The sequence below is a fragment of the Capricornis sumatraensis genome, chromosome 6 (genome assembly GCF_032405125.1).
Source record: "Capricornis sumatraensis isolate serow.1 chromosome 6, serow.2, whole genome shotgun sequence".
In the NCBI taxonomy this organism is placed as follows: Eukaryota; Metazoa; Chordata; class Mammalia; order Artiodactyla; family Bovidae; genus Capricornis; species Capricornis sumatraensis.
The window spans coordinates 85,963,410-85,982,409 of record NC_091074.1 but is presented as its reverse complement, the minus strand read 5'-3'; the positions used below and the strand labels follow the sequence as shown (position 1 = coordinate 85,982,409).

The 19,000-nt window shown below is 44.8% G+C and overlaps 1 protein-coding gene across 1 annotated transcript; it reads right to left on the bottom strand.

Moving 5' to 3' along the window:
- Positions 1-331: 331 nt before the first annotated feature.
- On the bottom strand, positions 332-17,803 carry IDNK (IDNK gluconokinase). Its single transcript, XM_068974599.1, has 5 exons — positions 17,749-17,803; positions 15,122-15,152; positions 14,654-14,740; positions 3,660-3,703; positions 332-986 (listed from the first exon to the last, which is right to left on the bottom strand). The coding sequence occupies exons 1-5, from the start codon at positions 17,796-17,798 to the stop codon at positions 641-643; spliced, it is 558 nt and encodes a 185-aa protein (XP_068830700.1). The 5' UTR covers positions 17,799-17,803; the 3' UTR covers positions 332-640.
- Between the last annotated feature and the right edge of the window lie 1,197 nt (positions 17,804-19,000).

Here is a 19,000-nt window from a genome sequence, read left to right as displayed (position 1 = left end):
TGTCCACCACTGACAGCTTTTATAGCAGGAAGGTGGGCAGGTTAACACAAGCCTGGTCTCACAAGAGTCTTCGTAAAGTGGAGTGGGGACTGGGGGCAGACAGTCCTGTACTTCATTCATTCAAATTCCACCTTTGCAGTTTTTTTAAAAAAATCCATGAACTGTATGTGTTTTTTATTTACTTTGAAATGGCCCAAAGAGAGGATGAAGAGGTGTGTGGTGTAACGGAACTGCTGGTGAGTGTTCAATTCTGTATGCTTCTCAACTGAGACCAGTCTCCAGAGGGTGCCAAGGATAGCCAAGTTTCATTTATTTGTCCAAGTACAAGCATGATCAAGAATATTCTAAATAAGGTCAGGGTTTACAGCTTTGACTATAGGAGTTCCTCTCTGATCATTTGATTGGGTCACATGAATTTAAACTTAAGTGAAGCTTCATTTCAAAGTTTCCACTCCATTTCTCTGAATGTGCCACAGCAGGATGATAAAAGTCTCCCAGATTCCCCAAAATCCACCTGAATAATATCTCAACACATTGTGGTTTATTCACCTTAAGAAGAATCTGGAGAGAACATGGTTTGGGATGGGAGACAGAGTTAACGCCTGATGGGTCTGGACCACTTATATAAACGATTCTCATTTCATTTTAGAGTTTCCATAATTGTAGCAATTATCTCTGAAAGATTTTTGTCCACATTGATTTGGATAAAGTTTTCTGGAGCTGATGGGGTCTCCAGAGTATCGAATTGGGACTGCAGTAACTCAGGGGGCATAAAATGGTCTTTTCTTCTGAGTAAGCGTCCAGAGATGATGTCAAATGACCCAGTCAGATGGACCACAAGGAGCTTCACCTCAACTGGCTTTTCTTCCTTCCCCAAGTCATCACACTTCAGAGGTGCATCATCTTTTCCTTGTATTAAGATGTCTCTGTACACTCTCTTCAGAGCTGAACAGGCTAAAACTACATGCTGCCCAGAGGCTACATCTCTGTTTAAAAAAAAAAAAAAAAAAAACCTGGGGAGATGGGGAAGGGGAGATCCCAAAGAATGAAGACATTTAAAATAACTGGTGTCAAACCTAGGCTGAGGACTTCAGTCCCACTTCTCTGACAGTAGAAGGTGTTACAAATGGTGGCCAAGTATCAGGCAGTCTTGGCTTTGAGGTAAAGATCTTCCACTAGTGAGCCCTCTCAGGTGACATGTTTACTTCTCTGAGCGTCAGTTCAGTTCAGTCACTCAGTCGTGTCCAACTCTTTGCGACCCCATGGACTGCAGCACGCCAGGCCTTCCTGTCTATCACCATACTCCTGGAGTTTACTCAAACTCATGTTCATTGAGTCCGGGATGCCATCCAGCCGTCTCATCCTCTGTCGTCCCCTTCTCCTCCTGCCTTCAGTCTTTCCCAGCATCAGGGTCTTTTCCAGTGAGTCAGTTCTACGCATCAGGTGGCCAAAGTATTGGAGTTTCAGCTTCAGCATCAGTCCTTCCAGTGCATAGTCAGGACTGATTTACTTTAGGAGCATCAGTTCATCATCTGTTAAATGTGGCTACTCAAGAGTACCTGCCCACAGAACTGTGGTGGGGAAGTTTATCATGGTGCCCAGCACACAGGAAGTGCTGAGTGAGTATCAGCTCTGCCCCTGGGCTATAGGACGTGACTGAGCCAGCACCTGTGGACATGGGTGGCTGCTGGCAGGCACCTGTGTCCTCCACACGGCATGGCTCAGGCTCTCCTCAGATTTCCTCCATTCCTACTCTGCAGTATGCTGGACCAATCTGGGGAAGTTACCCACGCAGAGCTGGAGAAAGCAGGAAAAAAGAGAGCACCAGTCCCTCTGTTTTCAAGGTAAGCAGAAAGTGAGTAGTTTTCAGAGATGCTGAAAACTAAGAGAAAAACCTGAGTCAGAAATAGAGGTAGATTGACAAGGCACCAATAAGGGAAAACCTAGACAGCATATTATAAAGCAGAGACATTACTTTACCAACAAAGGTCTGTCTAGTCAAAGCTATGGTTTTTCCAGTAGCCATGTATGGATGTGAGAGTTGGACTATTAAGAAAGCTGAGTGTGGGAGAACTGATGCTTTTGAACTGTGGTGTTGGAGAAGACTCTTGAGAGTCACCTGGACTGCAAAGAGATCCAACCAGTCCATCCTAAAGGAAATCAGTTGTGAATATTCATTGAAAGGACTGATGCTAACACTCAAACTCCAATACTTTGGCCATCTGATGTGAAGAACTGACCCATTGGAAAAGACCCTGATGCTGGGAAAGATTGACAGTGGGAGAAGGGGACAACAGAGGATCAGATGGTTGGATGGCATCACCAATGTGATGGATGGGAGTTTGAGTAGGCTCTGGGAGTTGGTGATGGACAGGGAAACCTTGCGTCCTGCAGTTCATGGGGTCACAAGGAGTCAGACACGACTTAACGACTGAACTGTACTGAAGGGAAAACCAGTGTGGTCCAAGACCATACATAAGGATGAGCCCCCCTGACACTAAGCTGATGTATACCAGCCCTGGGCAGGAGAGGTTTGTCTTCTTAGAGCCAGGAAGGAACTAAATAAAGTGGTCAAGGGTCAATGCTGGCTTGGGTACTTAGTAGAGATTTCAGTTCAGAACTGAAAACTAAGAATTCTGAAGGGGCCTGCCTTGATCTATGGCCATCGTAGACTGGAGACCCAGTGGCTGGAGTGTGTCATCAGCAACAAACCAACGTACTTGAGTCTCCCAGCTCTTCTCAAGGGCATGAGTGAGAGCTTGTTAGTTCTGAGCCTGGAGGTCTGATCTCCGCTTTCCTGAGACTCTTCACTTTGGCTTCCATCACAGGTCAGAATCTTTGATCTGACAAGTCTATTTATGTTAGAGACCCAGTTGGGTAGGAGTTCTCAAATCCTAAAACCTCAAAGCCTTAAAACCCTAAACCCCATATAAAGACAGGACTGCCAGCCATGTCTGTGCAGTGTTTTAAAAAAATGTAAACTGAATTTTTAATAAGTATAATGTCATATGGCTCATATGGTTTTAGATTTATAAAACGTGACTTCATCTTAGAAAGCAAGATTTGGAACTCACTCACTGCCACTCCTTTGTCTTCCAGGATTCCCAAGGGCCAGACCCACAGATGGGAGAAAAGGGTCGTTTGCTCGGAGGCATGCTACGGAGCTGGACAGTTTGAGATTTCAGTCCTGGTAGCGAGTTATCTGTTGATTTGCAAATGACCCCAGATCTTCCTGGTTGTCAGAGCTTGAAGTAGGAGGCAATACAAGCGGTGGCTAAGATATGGCTATAACAACATTATTATTTTATTTAGGACTTACTATATATATTAGGTACCATTCTAAGTGCTACCCACGCTTTATTCACTAATTCCTCACGACAATCTGTAAGGACTGTTGTGAGTAGGAACTATATCCCTATTTTTCAGAAGAATAAACAGGTTTATGGAAGCCAAGTTGCTGAGTAAAATTCCCAGCTAGTAATTGTGAAGTTGTCTAGAAGGCTGACTCTAGAACCCAACACTCTGTGGCTGATTAAAAGTCCTTGTTAGTCACCAGATGGAGGTGGATTTCATTTCTGGGATCCTTTATCACTAGTCAGTTATGATTTCAAGAGTGGTTTCCTTTACTCACTGGCTTATGGGGTCTGACGTTCTCTTACCTTCGTAAAATGTCATGCAATTTGCAGAGCCATGGAATTCTGTCCTGAAATTAAAACAAAGTGGCTTTTCTAGATATTGTTTATTTGTACAGAAACATGTTCATCATGTTCATCAGTGTTAAAGTCCAGAGAAATCTCAGTGGTTTTGAGGAGGAGGCCACGCACAGGCTGAGGAATTAAGTCACTGGGCAGTTCAGCACAGAAACATGTTCCTGGTCCAGGTGTCAGAGGTTCTTTCCACGATGATAAAAATTACCCTAAAATGCCAGTATGTAACTCCCCCATGTCAATCTTCCCATTATAAATACACTTTCTTTGGTTCTGATACGTTTCTGTGTGTGTGTGTGCTAAGTTGCTTCGGTTGTGTTTGACTCTGTGACTGCCAGGCTCCTCTGTCCATGGGGATTCTCCAAGCAAGGATCCCGAAGTGGGCTGCCGTTTTCTGATACACTTACAGATCTTTTATTGTATTTGCATGATTCTTCAGGTGCTTCTGATCTCAAATGCAGAGAGTTATTCATAGAAACTCAAGTCAGCTGCCCCCTGGTCCTATTCTTCAAACCCTCTAAAAACAAAGCTTCTTTTGGATAGAAATATTTTGAGTTTTGTATTTTTCCAGAGAAGGCAGATGAAGTTTACATAGGACACCCTAGAGTGTTACACAAAGAAGTTCCCCTGGGGTAAATACTGATTGGCCGTAATGCATTAAAAAAAAAAAAAACTTATTATGCGAATTTAAAACATATATGAAAAGAGACAAAATGGTACAAAACAAACCTCTCTGTACTCATAACCCAGCTTTAATCATTTTCAGCTCACAATCTGGTCTTCTATATGTCCCAACGCCCACCTTTACTTATCATTTTGATGCATATTCAAGAAAGATGATGTCTTTATTATTTAAGGCTTTTTTTTTTCCCCGGCTGCTTTGGGTCTTCATTGTGGTGTGCAGGCTCTCAAGTTGTGGTGTGCAGGCTGGGTTGTGGTATGTGGGATCTTGGTTCTCCAAACAAGAACTGAACCCACCCCTGCATTGGAGCATCGAGCCTTATCCACTGGACCACCAGGCAAGTCCCCATGATGCATCTCTAAAAGTCCTTGCTCTTAACATTTGATAACTACCATTTTATTTAGATTTTTGTACCTGTATAATTGAGATTGATTTGCATTTGTTTTCTTGTGTAGTCCATATTAAATTTTGGTATCAAGGTTATCCCTGCCTCCTAAAAATAAGTACGGCAGCTTTCCTTTTTTCTCTTCTTTGAAACAGCTTGTATACAATATATTATTTTTATGGATTGAATGTTTTTATTTCCCCAAAATTCATATCCCCCATGTAAGAATATTTGGAGGTAATCAGGTTTAGATGAGGTCATGAGGATGAGGTCCTCGTGATGGGATTAGTGCCCTTGTAAGAAGAGACCAGTGAGCTAGTATATACTCTTTCTCTCCTTCTGCTGCCCTCCCCTTCAACCACCCAGTGGGGATACAGAGAACCTCCAAGCTCAGAATAAACATGAAACTGACCGTGCTGGCATCTTGATCTTGGACTTTCACCCTCCAGAACTGTGATAAATACATGTCTATTGTTTAAGTCACCCAGTCTATGTTATTTTGTTACAGCAATCTGAGCTGAGTGAAACTCATCTGAAAAACTATCTGGGCCTAACTTTTATTTATTTATTTTGAGGAAAGATCTCTGATTATAGATTGAATTTATTTAATGAACATTGTATTATATTCAGATTTTTCTATTTTTAATTCAGTTTTGGTGACTGAATACTTTAGAATCAACAAGGTCATGTCTTCACTTGGAGATGGGGGAAGGGCTGAGCAGACTGTGTCCCTAAGCATTGTAATCCTCACCTGAAGAAAGTCTTCCCTTATATACATTATACAAGTCCTCACACTTAGGTTCAGGTCCAGCTCCATGCCTCATACAGGTATCAAATCTCATCTCTACAGAAACATAAAAAATCATCCTTCCCACCCTCCTGGCTTATATGCATTCTCAAAACCTAGGGGAAGAGGTTATTTAGGTTTAATTAAATCTTGCTACTTTGATTCTGGCACCTGAGAATTTCTCATTTTGCTTTTGACCTTGGTTAAGCCCTTGGTTATATCCCTCATCCCACTCCCCTAATCTTTTCCACCAGGAGCCTTTCAAGTTCTCCAGCTCTGGGTGAGGTCTTTCAGGTCCTGAATATTTCCCCTGGGCTTAGGCTTTCCCTATTTCTTATTCAGAGTAACTAGCTCCCCAGTAAGTGAAAGTTTCATTCCACCAAGGCCATCACTCTGTGCTCAGCAAACTAAAGACCTTCTAGTTCCTAGGATCCACCCTTGTCAGGAAGCAGAGAAGGATTTTGTACACACACATACTACATGCACACACACTACACGCACACTACATGCACACATGCTACACACACATACAGTTAAATTTTTTTCATTATATGTATCTTTTCATAGTAAATAATATTAAAAGCACTGTGTGCTAATATTGGGTTAAGAGTCCTGGAAGTTTTATTAGTCACATAATTCTTTAAAGACTTTACCTCTGTGTACACATTACTCAGTCAGAGACCACTTAAAAGTTCAAATGCAACAGCTATAAAATCTGCAGAAGACAGATCAAATGACAACTATTACCTAACTTACATGAATAGTATCTTAAATAACAATAACTACATAATTCAGATACTATTACTCAAATTATAACAGCTACTACAATGTACACAGGATAGCTCAAATGTATTTAATGAAAGCCTTGTTTATGTTAGCACTTGTCTGAGTACTCAGTGGACCCAGTGTGGTTATTTCTAAACAAAGTAACAAGATGATGAGGCTTACCAGTTCTAAACTTGCAGACCATAAAGAACTTTGTGCTCTATGGGGGAGACTTACATGCTCCTGGAAAAGTGTATATGTTTAATACTTATTCTTGCCAAGATTTTCTGACATCGTACTCAAAAACTAAATGTTCTAGAGAAGTCTGTGAGGAGAAAAGAAGTTGTAGCAGCTGTACTTATGGAACTTGAAATTGCCACTGTAACACAGTATTTTCTAGACTCAAGCCCAGATTTGGATTTCCCTTTCCTTCGTCCATTTGCAAGTATCTGTTGTGTGCTTAGGGAGACCCAGACACTATTCTGGGTCCTTTCTTTCAATACTCTACACATGATCACCCTGAGTTTAACTTCTAAGATTCCATGTGCACCCAAATTTCTAAATTCCTTTCTCTTCTGTATTCTCATTGTGAACAGCTCAGCTTTTCTACTACATTCATGAACTAATAGGGATAAAAAAGAAAACACTATCATTTATACAAAGACCTTAAAAAAAATTTTTTTTTAACCTCTTGGCTATATCTTCCAAAACAGCTTCTCCAACAGAAGGCTGCAACAGAGCAGGGTGACTGGGCCTTGAAGACTCACATGTCAGCAACATGACCAGTTTCCTACCTAGGACCCAGACCTACAAAGATACGGTGCTTTCCAAACCCGCAGGAAGGGCTGCACAGGCAACTTACTTGGCAAAGTGCTGTACTAATTATTAATGGGACTAACTTCAGTGTGTGTTTTACATGTAAATAGAGGTGTCTGGCTTCGAGTTTAAGAAATGATGTCAACTTCTATAAAGTTAAGGAGTCTTACAGCATATGGGGGCCACAGTGAGGTATCTTCCTAAGCACTTGGAACAGAAGGAAAGAAGCTTGTTCTTTAAGTCTTTAAAGATCAACACTTAATAGAAAGGGACAGAGATGTCTAAACTCATCTGAAGAAGTAAAAAATGACCCTCAGGCTAGCAGTGCATCACTATGATCCAACTATGTATTTTTACGCATGTAAAGGAAGCACGTGAGGCTTGGGAGTGAACATCCAGGGCAGGAACACTATAGGATTCGACAGCAAAGTACTGTCCAGAGGACATGGGGTTCTGGCCTTATGACTTCAAATATCATGTTCTCATTAGCAAACATCTTTGTCTAATGGGGTGGGTGGTCTCACCATTAGAAACTTAAGCTTTAACTCTCCTACTCTTTCGATTGCATGTTCACTGAGATATCTGACTGCATTTTGGCTTCTGAAATCAGATTGATGTGTTATGGGCCACGTGGCAGTTAAATTTCTCCTTGTAAATTAATCAACTGGCATTCTGGTTTTATGTAGAAATCTTGTGAACCTGACTAGTGGGGTGCTCATATGAGACATGAACCTGTGTTCAATGTGTTGACAGTTATCAGGGGTTGAGCCAGCAAGACAGAGCCTGACTACCCTGGTCCCATCTGGGTAGTCAGGCAGCCTTTTCCATAACGCATTCCTGTTACTGTGCATGTCTCTAGGTGAAACAAAATCCTGAGACTAGTGCTGATCTCCATGCAGCAAGAATGCTTGGTTTGGAAGAGGTAGTAGGAAGGTTGCTCAGTCATGTCCGACTGTTTGCGAGCCCATGGACTGTATAGCTTGCCAGGCTCCTCTGTCCATGGAATTCTCCAGGCAGGAATACTGGAGTGGGTTGCCATGCCCTTCTCCAACTTGGAAGATTCAGACGGTCAAATGGTAATCACATATTCAGTATTCACATACCTACTTAAGAGTTCAAGAAGCAATTATAATGATGCACTAGGACTGATTCACAGATGAAAACACAACAAAAAATGAGCTGTACTTCTGCATGAGTAAAATGTTCATAGTGGCTTTGGATGCACCAAGGAAGGGGAATAATTTATTTAATTCCTAGTACTTTAGCTATCTTACCTTTCTTCCCACTAGCAGACGAGCAACCTTGTGTTTTGTTATTTTAATTAGATTGCACAATTCCTCCAGCCCATCAGCACCAAATCTCTTTGTCCAGAGATCAATCTCTGTATTATTTTATGGCTTATGTTACTGCATTAAGCTGGATATTGACTTTATTAGTCATTATATTTTCTGCATGCCTGAAATATTTCACAATAAGGATGAGACAAGTGAATTTAAAAAAAAAACAGAAAACATTTGGGTAATAAACTTCCTACCCTCTGTACAGGTAAACAGAACTTTACTTTGAATCCCTGCTTTTTTATTATTTACCAGTGTCTAAATACGTGCCTTAGCTGAGAATTACGCATGTTGCTTCACTTAGTCACAATAAAATTCCTCAGAAGCTCAACCATGAAAACTAATATTAATAAATGGAAATATAAAACAGAAATAGATGCTTTCAGACATCTGCCCAATCAGGATGCATGTTGGACCAGTTTATTCACAACACCAGTAAGGTCTGGGTCCACCAGCCACAAAATCAATGAGAGAAGGCTGGAGATAGCAATGAAGTACTTTCAATTTTATTTTACAGAAGTTTCCAAGTATTCAGTCACAGTTATTACACAGTTGGGATCCTTCCCTAGAGGGTCACAGGAGGCCACAAGGAGAGAGTTTTTCCAGAGTCGCTCCAGGTGCTATGTGAATTCCCCGGGGGGCACACCAGCATTCTCATCCCTGGTCTGTGTGAAGCCAGGCACCACCTGCCTCAGGTACCCATCCAGGCCTAGATTCCTCCAAGGGATGTGCTCGCTGAGGGCTACGCCTCTCTCCTGCTCTATCACCCTCGCTTTCACCCTTTCCGTCTCCATTTAACCAACCCTGACTCATTTCTCAAAGATTGGGTGTGTGTGGAGTATCAGGGCCTTTAATACAGTAGAAAAAGTAGGGTCTTAGAGGTTAGATCCCCTTGACTCTGTGCCTCCCTTTGTTCATCTGCAAAATGGGGGAATCATGTAATTCACTGATCTGCTTTGGGATTTAAACAGGAAAAGGAGTAGACTTCATTTTAAACATTATCTTTTGGGGCTGATTTTATAGCTGCAATAAACGGCATCGGTTTCCAACTTTGAATCTGGAAAAGACCTTTAATAAATGAATTTGGTATGCAGTAGATTCTAATTACACAAATAATGAATATTTAATATGTGCAAAGCACCATATAGAGCATTGGGAATATAATACGAATGGTGTGGTTCCTGTCCTCAAGGGGGTCACAGCCTGATGATGGGTATCTATCAGTTAAACTACACTTAAGGCAGAGATGAGGGCTCCAAGGGATATACCAAGAAGGGCTCTGACTGGAGAGTAGAGGGACAGATCAATTTTAATCAGGCCCTAGGAAGACTAAATCTTCAAGGGTAAAGAGGATTTTAACGGAAACAGGGCCTGCTGAGCAGAGGGCAGGGTAAACTGGGAGTATTAAAAATTAGAGATGGAAGACTCTAGTAAGCGGATGAGGCAGGAACTTAGCACTGCCGACCAGATGTGGGAGTTGCTATGTGAGGAGGGTGAGGAGAAACTCTCAGGAAGGATAGTCAAGACTCTGAGTGAGCTGCTAAGGAGTCTGGCCTTTACTCTCAGGTCTTAGGGAGAACTTGACACATGAGATCCAAATTTTGTATTCATGCTGGATCATGGAAAAAAGCAAGAGAGTTCCAGAAAAACATCTATTTCTGCTTTATTGACTATGCCAAAGCCTTTGACTGTGTGGATCAGAGTAAACTGTGGAAAATTCTGAAAGAGATGGGAATACCAGACCACCTGACCTGCCTCTTGAGAAATCTGTATGCGGGTCAGGAACTGGACATGGAACAACAGACTGGTTCCAAATAGGAAAAAGAATACGTCAAGGCTGTATATTGTGACCCTGTTTATTTAACTTATATGCAGAGTACATCATGAGAAACGCTGGGCTAGAGGAAGCACAAGCTGGAATCAAGATTGCTGGGAGAAATCTCAATAACCTCAGATATGGAGATGACACCACCCTTATGGCAGAAAGTGAAGTGAAGCTAAAAAGCCTCTTGATGAAAGTGAAAGAGGAGACTGAAAAAGTTGGCTTAAAGCTCAACATTCAGAAAACAAAGATCATGGCATCCAGTCCCATCACTTCATGGCAAATAGATGGGGAAACAGTGGAAACAGTGTCAGACTTTATTTTTGGGGGCTCCAAAATCACTGCAGATGGTGACTGCAGCCATGAAATTAAAAGACGCTTATTCCTTGGAAGAAAAGTTATGACCAACCTAGATAGCATATTCAAAAGCAGAGACATTACCTTGCCGACTAAGGTCCGTCTAGTCAAGGCTATGGTTTTTCCTGTGGTCATGTATGGATGTGAGAGTTGGACTGTGAGGAAGGCTGAGTGCCGAAGAATTGATGCTTTTGAACTGTGGTGTTGGAGAAGACTCTTGAGAGTCCCTTGGACTACAAGGAGATCCAACCAGTCCATTCTGAAAGAGATCAACCCTGGGATTTCTTTGGAAGGAATGATGCTAAAGCTGAAACTCCAGTACTTTGGCCACCTCATGAGAAGAGTTGACTCATTGGGAAAAACTCTGATGCTGGGAGGGATTGGGGGCAGGAGGAGAAGGGGACGACTGAGGATGAGATGGCTGGATGGCATCACGGACTCGATGGATGTGAGTCTGAGTGAACTCCGGGAGATGGTGATGAACAGGGAGGCCTGGCGTGCTGCGATTCATGGGGTAGCAAACAGTCGGACACGACTGAGCGACTGAACTGAACTGAACTGAACTGAACTGAATGTTTGTGAAGAAAGGGGATGACTAAGATTTTCTCTTCACGGAGCCAGAAACTGAGGCCAAACAGAGATACTAGACCAAATTCACTGAATTCTGTGTGTAAATACTACAGATAATATCATAATTAGTGAAGTCAAACACAGAAAGTCTTAGAGGAAAGAGAGGAGGAAGCAACATAATCCAAATGAGCATCCAAGTTTACTGGACTGCTATTCTAGGTCCCTTCATTCCTGATAGTCCCTACATGCAGGGGGAGGGGTGCAGTGTACCCTGAGCCCCCAGCCCAGGGCTTAAGCACTGAGGGCTAAATCAGAGCATCATGAGGACAGAGAATGCCTCCTTGGCCTACCTAGAAAAAGAAAGTGTCTTCTGGAAGGGGATGACAATTAAAGGGCAGGTGCTCAGAGGAACAGATGGAAGAGGAGTGTGTGCAGCATTGCTGGGGGAGGTGGAGAGAGGGCAAGGAAAGTGGGAGGGGAGCAGTGGAGGTGAGGGACCGGTTTTATCTGGTGCAAAAGTGAACCTAAGCCCAGAGAGGGAAAAAATGCATATAAACAAAATATATACCCTCAAAAGATGGGTATACATATCAAATTCAATCAGTAGGTATTTTTGGAAGATGAAACCAAGGGTGATATATTCTGTGAAAGAATTTGTAGGCATTGGTCAAATGTCTTATACAGGATATATATTATATTTGTAATCAGGAACAGAACTGTCCCAAACCTCTCTTTTAAATCGACTATCAGGTTGAAGTCTGCTCAAGTGTCACCCCATGGGCTGCCAGAGCATGGACCCGGCACATCAGGGAGACTCACAGACAGCTTGGAAATCATCATCTCATCATGTTAACCACGCATCCCTGCCTGGGTGGCCTATCTTTCTCCACCAGCGCTGTCCAACAGAGCTTCCTGCCCTGATGGAAATGTTCCCTACCTGCGCCGTCTGGATTAGCAGCCATCAGCCACATGTGGCTTTTGAACACTTGAAGTATGGCAGTGCAATCCCAGAACTGGAGTTTATATTTAATTGAAATAGCCTTAAGGTGCCCTTGGTATATTCAGCTCAGGTTCTTTATCTTCAAATCTTAGCCTTCTGAGTACAATGTGTGTGTCTGTGTGTGTGTTAGTCACTCAGTTGTGTCTGACTCTTGGTGACCTCATGGACCTCCCCAAACCATCCGGAGAATCTCCCCCAAGGTATACCATTACCTCTGCCTCTAACAGGCTACCTGATGCTCAGCACAGTATCCTCTGGGGGACGGGGGCCTGCGGGCTGGTTGCCAGGGCAATGAGGTCGTGGTGCCAGCTCAGCTGTGACCCACACCTTCGCTCATAGACTCCCTGGGCTCTCATCAAAAACGTTAGCCATCTGCTGTTTCACTGCATTCCTCTCTGCTTCACTCTAATGTCAGGCAAACTTGTATAGCTTCCTCTGAATATATTTAGTAACTCATTATGTTTCTTCCAGTAATTGAGAACCTTTTTTTCTGTACAATAAATTCCTCTTCTCAATTCTCCTCAGCCCCCAGCCCCATCAATACTGCTCACTTAACAAGACTCACTTGTGAATAAGAGGAACGATGCTTAAATGCCACTATAAAAATCTGTCCATTTGGGGTGGCTTTACTTTGTTAATTTTGTACTCAGCAAGAGGAAAAAGAAAATAACCCTAGCACGGTCACACTTTACACACTCCACAGAAATGTGTTACATGTATGCATATATAGATACGGTATTAACAGCAATAGTAAGTGATATTCACTGAATGCTTCAGGTATGTCTCTGTGCACTTTTCATTTTATCTAATCCTCTCAAGGACCCAATAAAATAGATCCTGTCACCGTTCCTACTTCACAGGAGGAAAATGAGGCAAAGAGAGACCAAGCCATTTGCCAAAAGTCACACAAGCTCAGTGGTGGGGCCAGTACAGTACCATTGTTATGTTTAAGCCGTTACTCTGTGTCTGCTTTTGGCTGCTCTCCTCTCACCTTCTAAAGTCAAATGTTGTAAACTTAAATTTTGATGGTTTAATGTTTAAACTTGGGGAGCACTTCCTGAAACAAACAGAAACCCTCAGAGTGCTCTAGAATTAGACCTAATATGGGTTAGTGACTCCAGTCCTTCAAGGCTGAACACAGAGAAGAAAGTGGAGCACAAACTGGGGGAGCTGAGTTCATGAAAGTACAAACACCAGTGTTGCTCTTTGGCCAGTTCCATCCCAGTACCGGTCCTTTGGACACGCTTGGCATGTGGACCTGCCTGGGGCCCCTGCTGCCAGCTGCTCTGTGGACCCACCCTAGGCCCTGCCCTCAGTCTCTCCTGGGTTACAGCTAGTTCTATGAATCCACAGTTTGTGACCCTGGTTTGAGAAAGACCCTCTAGAAAAGGCCCTCACAACAGTGCATAAAGGAATGAGATGTCAGGCCATTCATTCTTTCACTTATTCTTTCATTCACAAATTTGCCACAAATATTTTCTGATATACACTGTGTGTCAGCCTCTGGGGATATATAATGGTTAACAGAAATGGCCACAATGCCTGTCCTTTTGGAGGTGAAATCTAGTTACAGCAACAAATATTAATCGAATTCTCACACCATCAAATGCCATGTTACAACTGGGACATGGATGATAAGGGATATGCTGCCCTGAGAGTTCATTAGAGGAGGTTTTATCTAGAAGTCAGGGCGAGCTTCCCTGAAGAAGGGACACAGGTGCTGAGACGTGATGCATGAGCAGGTAACTGAGAAGATTGGGGGGGCGCATCCCTCACAGTGCGAACAGCAGACACAAAGGTCCTGGGGGAGGAGCATGGCAGCAGAGCCACTGCAAAGGGCAAGGATGGCTCCAGTGGAGATGGGGGTAGGAGAGTGGGGGTGGGATGTGGGAGGGTGGGGTGAACCCAAAGAGACTGGAGTTGGGCACTGCCAACTTGGCCTGACCATGTACGTGTAGGAGTTTATGTGTCTGGTCTTGACACTGAGATAATGGGAAACCTCCAGAGGGCCATTTGAGTTTGCAAAGATCACTCTAGCTTTGGGGTGGGCACCAGGGCCTGGAGAGGGTAGGCTGGTAGGTCCTGGGAAGAAAAGGTGAGCTTCCACACGTATGAGCCACACAGGAGCCTGTGCCCTCTCAGGAATTACACTCTGCAGATTCAAATCCCTCAACGAAGTGTTCTGGCAGATCCTGCCAAGTTGGGGCTGATGGTAGCATCAGTCCTGATGCCAGTTTAGAGTTTAGACAGGAGTTCGGGGCCACAGCTCACATACATGGCAGGACTGCTGTGCGCCTGGCTTCTGGAGCACTGTCTTGAGTGCGTGACTTAGGAACTCTACTGCACCAAGTGCTGCAGGCATCTTCACCTGCATCACTCGGCTGGGACATCTGTGTTGGAAATAAAAACAGACAGTGCACCTTACCTTGTCATTCAGCGCTATCCCTTTCTGCATCTTCATTCGATTTTCCTCTGGGTGGTAGTCATCTGCATCGTAGAATTTCCATCCTAGCTTTAAGAACAAAGTGAAAGAGGGTACGTAGCAGGTCATGCGGCCCATGTGATGGGCACCGTGGGTTCCTAACACTAACAGCAGGTGCAGAAACAACCCGGCCACCCTCTTTCCCACCGGCAGCCACACAGACCATCCCTCCTCCACCCAGGTGCAGGAGCAGGGAGGTCTGTAAGGATGCTTCACTAATCCCACCCACTGGGTTGCTGCAGCTGTTTTTTTTTCATTCATCATTATTTTCCATGACCAAGGAGAGAAACAAAATTGCTCCAAGGGGTTTCAAGCTTTGTGGAGGTGTCTGCGGTGAGTTTACAAACCACACAGGCCAGAAGCAATGAGATAAGATGAGACTTGCAACTGGGAGGTGTTAGCACAGGTTACCTCAGATGCCAGCAGGGCGCCCACGGTGGATCTGTGGAGAGGACACAGATGCCATGTGACTACCCTTCCCCCATCTGCCTCTTCCATCCAAGGAGCCATGGGAAGCACACGGCTGCCCCACCAATATTAAACACCAACAACCTACAATATTGAAACTGAGACACGTGCTCCTCACCCTGGAGTCTAGAGAATGGCTTTAGTTTTCTCCAGGAATTTAAATAATTATCCATTTTTCACTAAAATTTCCCCCAAAAGCAGTACATAAGATCTCATTAAACTCCTAAGTATTTTTTTTTGTTTCTTAAGTTTTTGGTCCCTGTTTTGTAGATAATTATTTTTTGAAAAAGAACAGGATGAGATGGTTGGATAGCATCGTGGACTCAATGGACATGAATCTGAGCAAACTAGGAGGTAGTGAAGGTCGCAAGGAGTCAGACATGACTTAGTGACTGTCACGGCCAGTCACTACATAGACAACAACTGAATAAAGTAATAAATTCTACTGAGGATACTGGAAGCAGGGGTCTGACAGGGAATTTAACCTCTAAGCACCCACACAAGGTTCACGGAGCTCATAAAAGCATTAGAACATTGGGACTTAAAAGGGACACATGCTTCAAATAAAGGACTTGGAGAATTACCAGCATTCATTATTAAGTATGGGAGTTGAATGCTTTCTGTTCAAACTCTAACAACTACAGGTAAGTGAAGAGGGCTTGGGTCCCAGAGCTTGAGATCTGGCCACAGTCTCCATTCTGCCACTAAATGACTATGCCCACCTTGTCCTCTAAACCTCAGTTTTCTCACCGGTAAAACAAGGGAACTGAGCTACATTTATCCATTCACGTTCTCATTTCATTCAGCCAATATTTAATGAGCACCTACTAGCTCCCAAGACATAATGCTCAGCCCACTGAGACTGGTTTCAGCCATCTTGAGGTTTACGGCTAGTGCAATCGGGGTAGGGATGGAGGCTGGCAGGCGATGAGTTAGAAATGAAGCCTCCTCTTGCTCTCAACTTCTGAAATAGTACCCAAATGCCAATCACTGACATAAAACCTTCAGGATTTTTTTATTGTACCCTCCTACTAGTTCATCATGCCTTCTCACCTAAGCTGTACATGCTACTTTTAGAATTATCTATGTGTTACTTTTATTTAATTGCTTCACTCTTTAAACAAATGTGTTAAAGAAGGAAATTCTTTCCGTCCCTTATACAGGAAGCCATCCTCACCTGCCTTAAGTAGGAGGTCACTGAAAAGATGCACACAATGAAAACAAAACTTTATGAAGAAATTCTATACTGTTAATTACCAAGGGTTCTCTCTTTTGTTAAGAAAGTATCCGGAAGGTGTTAAAAAGACACACTGAGACCGCCTCCCTAAAGTGACCACAGGGTTGAGAGAACTAGAACCGCTCCCATTATGTTTACTCCAGTGGAGGCTGCATAGGCCGATATGTTGCAGCCTGCTGGTGATTAAACTGTCCCAGCCAAACTCCAGGGCTGGAGAAACCAGTGCTGTGTACAGCAGAAATCACACTGAAGACCAAGTTAGTCTAGTCAGGAATGAACATGTCAGCCACCAGTCACAATTTAAAACAAGAGCTAACTAGACTAGGGTGTAGATGGGCAGAAAGGAGATAGAAGGAAACTGAAAAACCATTCTCTACCACTCTAACCAAACTTCTTAACCAGGGGACATGGTTTGAAGATGGACCAAGGACCCTCAGTAGAAATAAAGCACAGTGCTCGCCTCACAGGAGACTGGTCAGAGTGGAGCATTACAAACCAGTTTGGCACCCAAATGCCACAGTAATTTTTGTAAAGCTAAACCTACCTACCTACCTGGAGCAAGGAGTCTTGGAAATACACTGGACCGCATGGGCAGTTCCAGATTCAGAACATTCTAGAAGGGTGAAAAGCCTTTGGAGGTTGTGAAACTTCAGTTGTCTTTTGCTGCCTCTGGTTTAAGGCTGCCTGTCTTTTCTGAGAAAGGGCACTGCTGGACTTTGGACTAAGCGGGCATCCCCAAGTTGGCCAGACTGGCCTGGCCAGGGGCTCTGTGGTGTGGAATGCTCTTCCTTCCTCACAAACCTGGAGCACTCTTCATCTTTAATACTCCATACTTCTAGTTGAATGGGGGACACAGTAGGTTAGATAGTTACAGTCACTTTCTAAACTCTAATGAGAAAAGTCCAAGGCCAGGAAGGAGGGAGCTATGTCCAGCCTGACAAATGTCTCTAGGTGCTTGCGAGGAGGTTTGCCCGTTCTCCGTGGTCCCTTGCTCTCCTGCACGCTGTTCTGACTTGAGGCCCCCAACAACCTGCCCGGGCCGCTGCAGGGGCCAAGCAGAACCCGTTACCCCAGCAGGCGCCTCTGCCTAAATTCAGAGATGCAGAGCCCGAGTCTGGGATGTGGCCCCGGGCCAGGCACTCCCGGAGCGAGCAGGTTGGCAAGTGGGGAGAGGGAGCAATGTGCTCTGGGCCTATTTCCTCATCGGCAAAGGGAAAGGAAGGGGGCTCCCCAGGGAACTCCAGTCGCCATGGGCCCAAAACGGCGGCAGGCCTGGCCTCCGCCGCGCGCCGCCTCCCCATTGCGCCTCCCGAACCTGGCCCCCAGCACCTACTTCCCCGAGCCGCTCACGCCCATCACCAGCAGCGCGTTGGGCGCCGCCATCGCCCCAAATCCGGTTCCTTCCCTCCGCCTTCCGGGGCCCGTCCGCCCCGCCTTCCCAGCCGCGGAGGGCGGAGCCGCCCGTGACCCCGCCCCGCCCGCGGACCGGACAGCGAGGGGCTCCCGGGCCCCCCGGGCCCCCGGGGCCCCCGTCGGGACCCCGCCCCAATGCGCCTGGTCCCCACCGGCGTCGAGACCTGCCCCACCCCGCGCCCCTTCCCTGTCGAGACACGCCCCTGGCCCGGACTCCGCCCCCAGGCGCTCCGCCCGCCGCAGCGCCGCGGAGACCCGCACACACGGCGCCCCACCGCTTCCCCTTCTCCCACCTCCGTCCCTTCCCCCCGCGCCTTGCTCCCCTCGCCTCTGTGTGGTAAGTGGAGCCCGCCGCAGGCAGGGGAGCGGGCCCCGCGTCCCTCCATCTGCGGTCCTCTTCGCCTAGCCTCTCTCCATCGCCCTTACAGGCCGGACCCGCCTCCTCCTCCACCACCAATGAGCTTTAGGAAGAGCTTTAGTTTATTTTTTAATGTAAAAGTAATAAGCAGAAAATAACACTTTACCACACCACGCGGCAGCAAGCATCAGTTACCCCGTCCGTATAGATAAACGGGTAGGAATATTGTTTGAAATTAGGATCGTGCTGTACACAGCGTTTTGTAACCTAGCATTTTGTCACAATAATACAAGGCAGATTTCTTTTGATGTCAAATATAGAGTGGGCCATAGCGGCACATGTTATTATGGCTTTGCTATTTAATCTGCTTCCTGTTCTCGGGTAAATTACTTAGGCGGAAGAAGCACCCCCTTTAAAGGACCCTTTTGCTTTAAAGCAATGTGTTAATTATGTGCCATTTAAAATGTTTGATTAAAAGAACATCCAACGACATTCTGCCCAACTTCCTTTGTTTCCCAAGTTCATACTACTCTGTGTCTTTGAAAACAATGAAGCTGATATAAAAGCATTTAATCAATATGTCGATTACCTCTGCACTGCCTTTTTTTCTTAGCCCAAGTGGGTGACATTTCGATGTTCCTGGATAGAGTTTGTACAGATGAAGTACCTGAGACCTGGAGAGACAGGTGACTTGTGTAAGGGCTTACAGTTCAGTTATGCTTGAGGAACATTTTTTGAGCATCTACCATCCACAGAATTCCAAAGGTGAACATCGTAATTCTCCAGGTGCTCCCTGGCAGGTAGCGGGGGAATG

Coding starts and splice junctions, on each gene's coding strand:
- IDNK (XM_068974599.1), bottom strand. CDS start 17,798: ATGGCGGCGCCCAACGCGCTGCTGGTGATGGGCGTGAGCGGCTCGGGG. Junction 3,704..14,653: donor GGATAGCGCTGAATGACAAG/GTAAGGTGCACT, acceptor TTTTAATTTCAG/GACAGAATTCCATGGCTCTG. Junction 987..3,659: donor TTGCATGACATTTTACGAAG/GTAAGAGAACGT, acceptor TTTTTTAAACAG/AGATGTAGCCTCTGGGCAGC.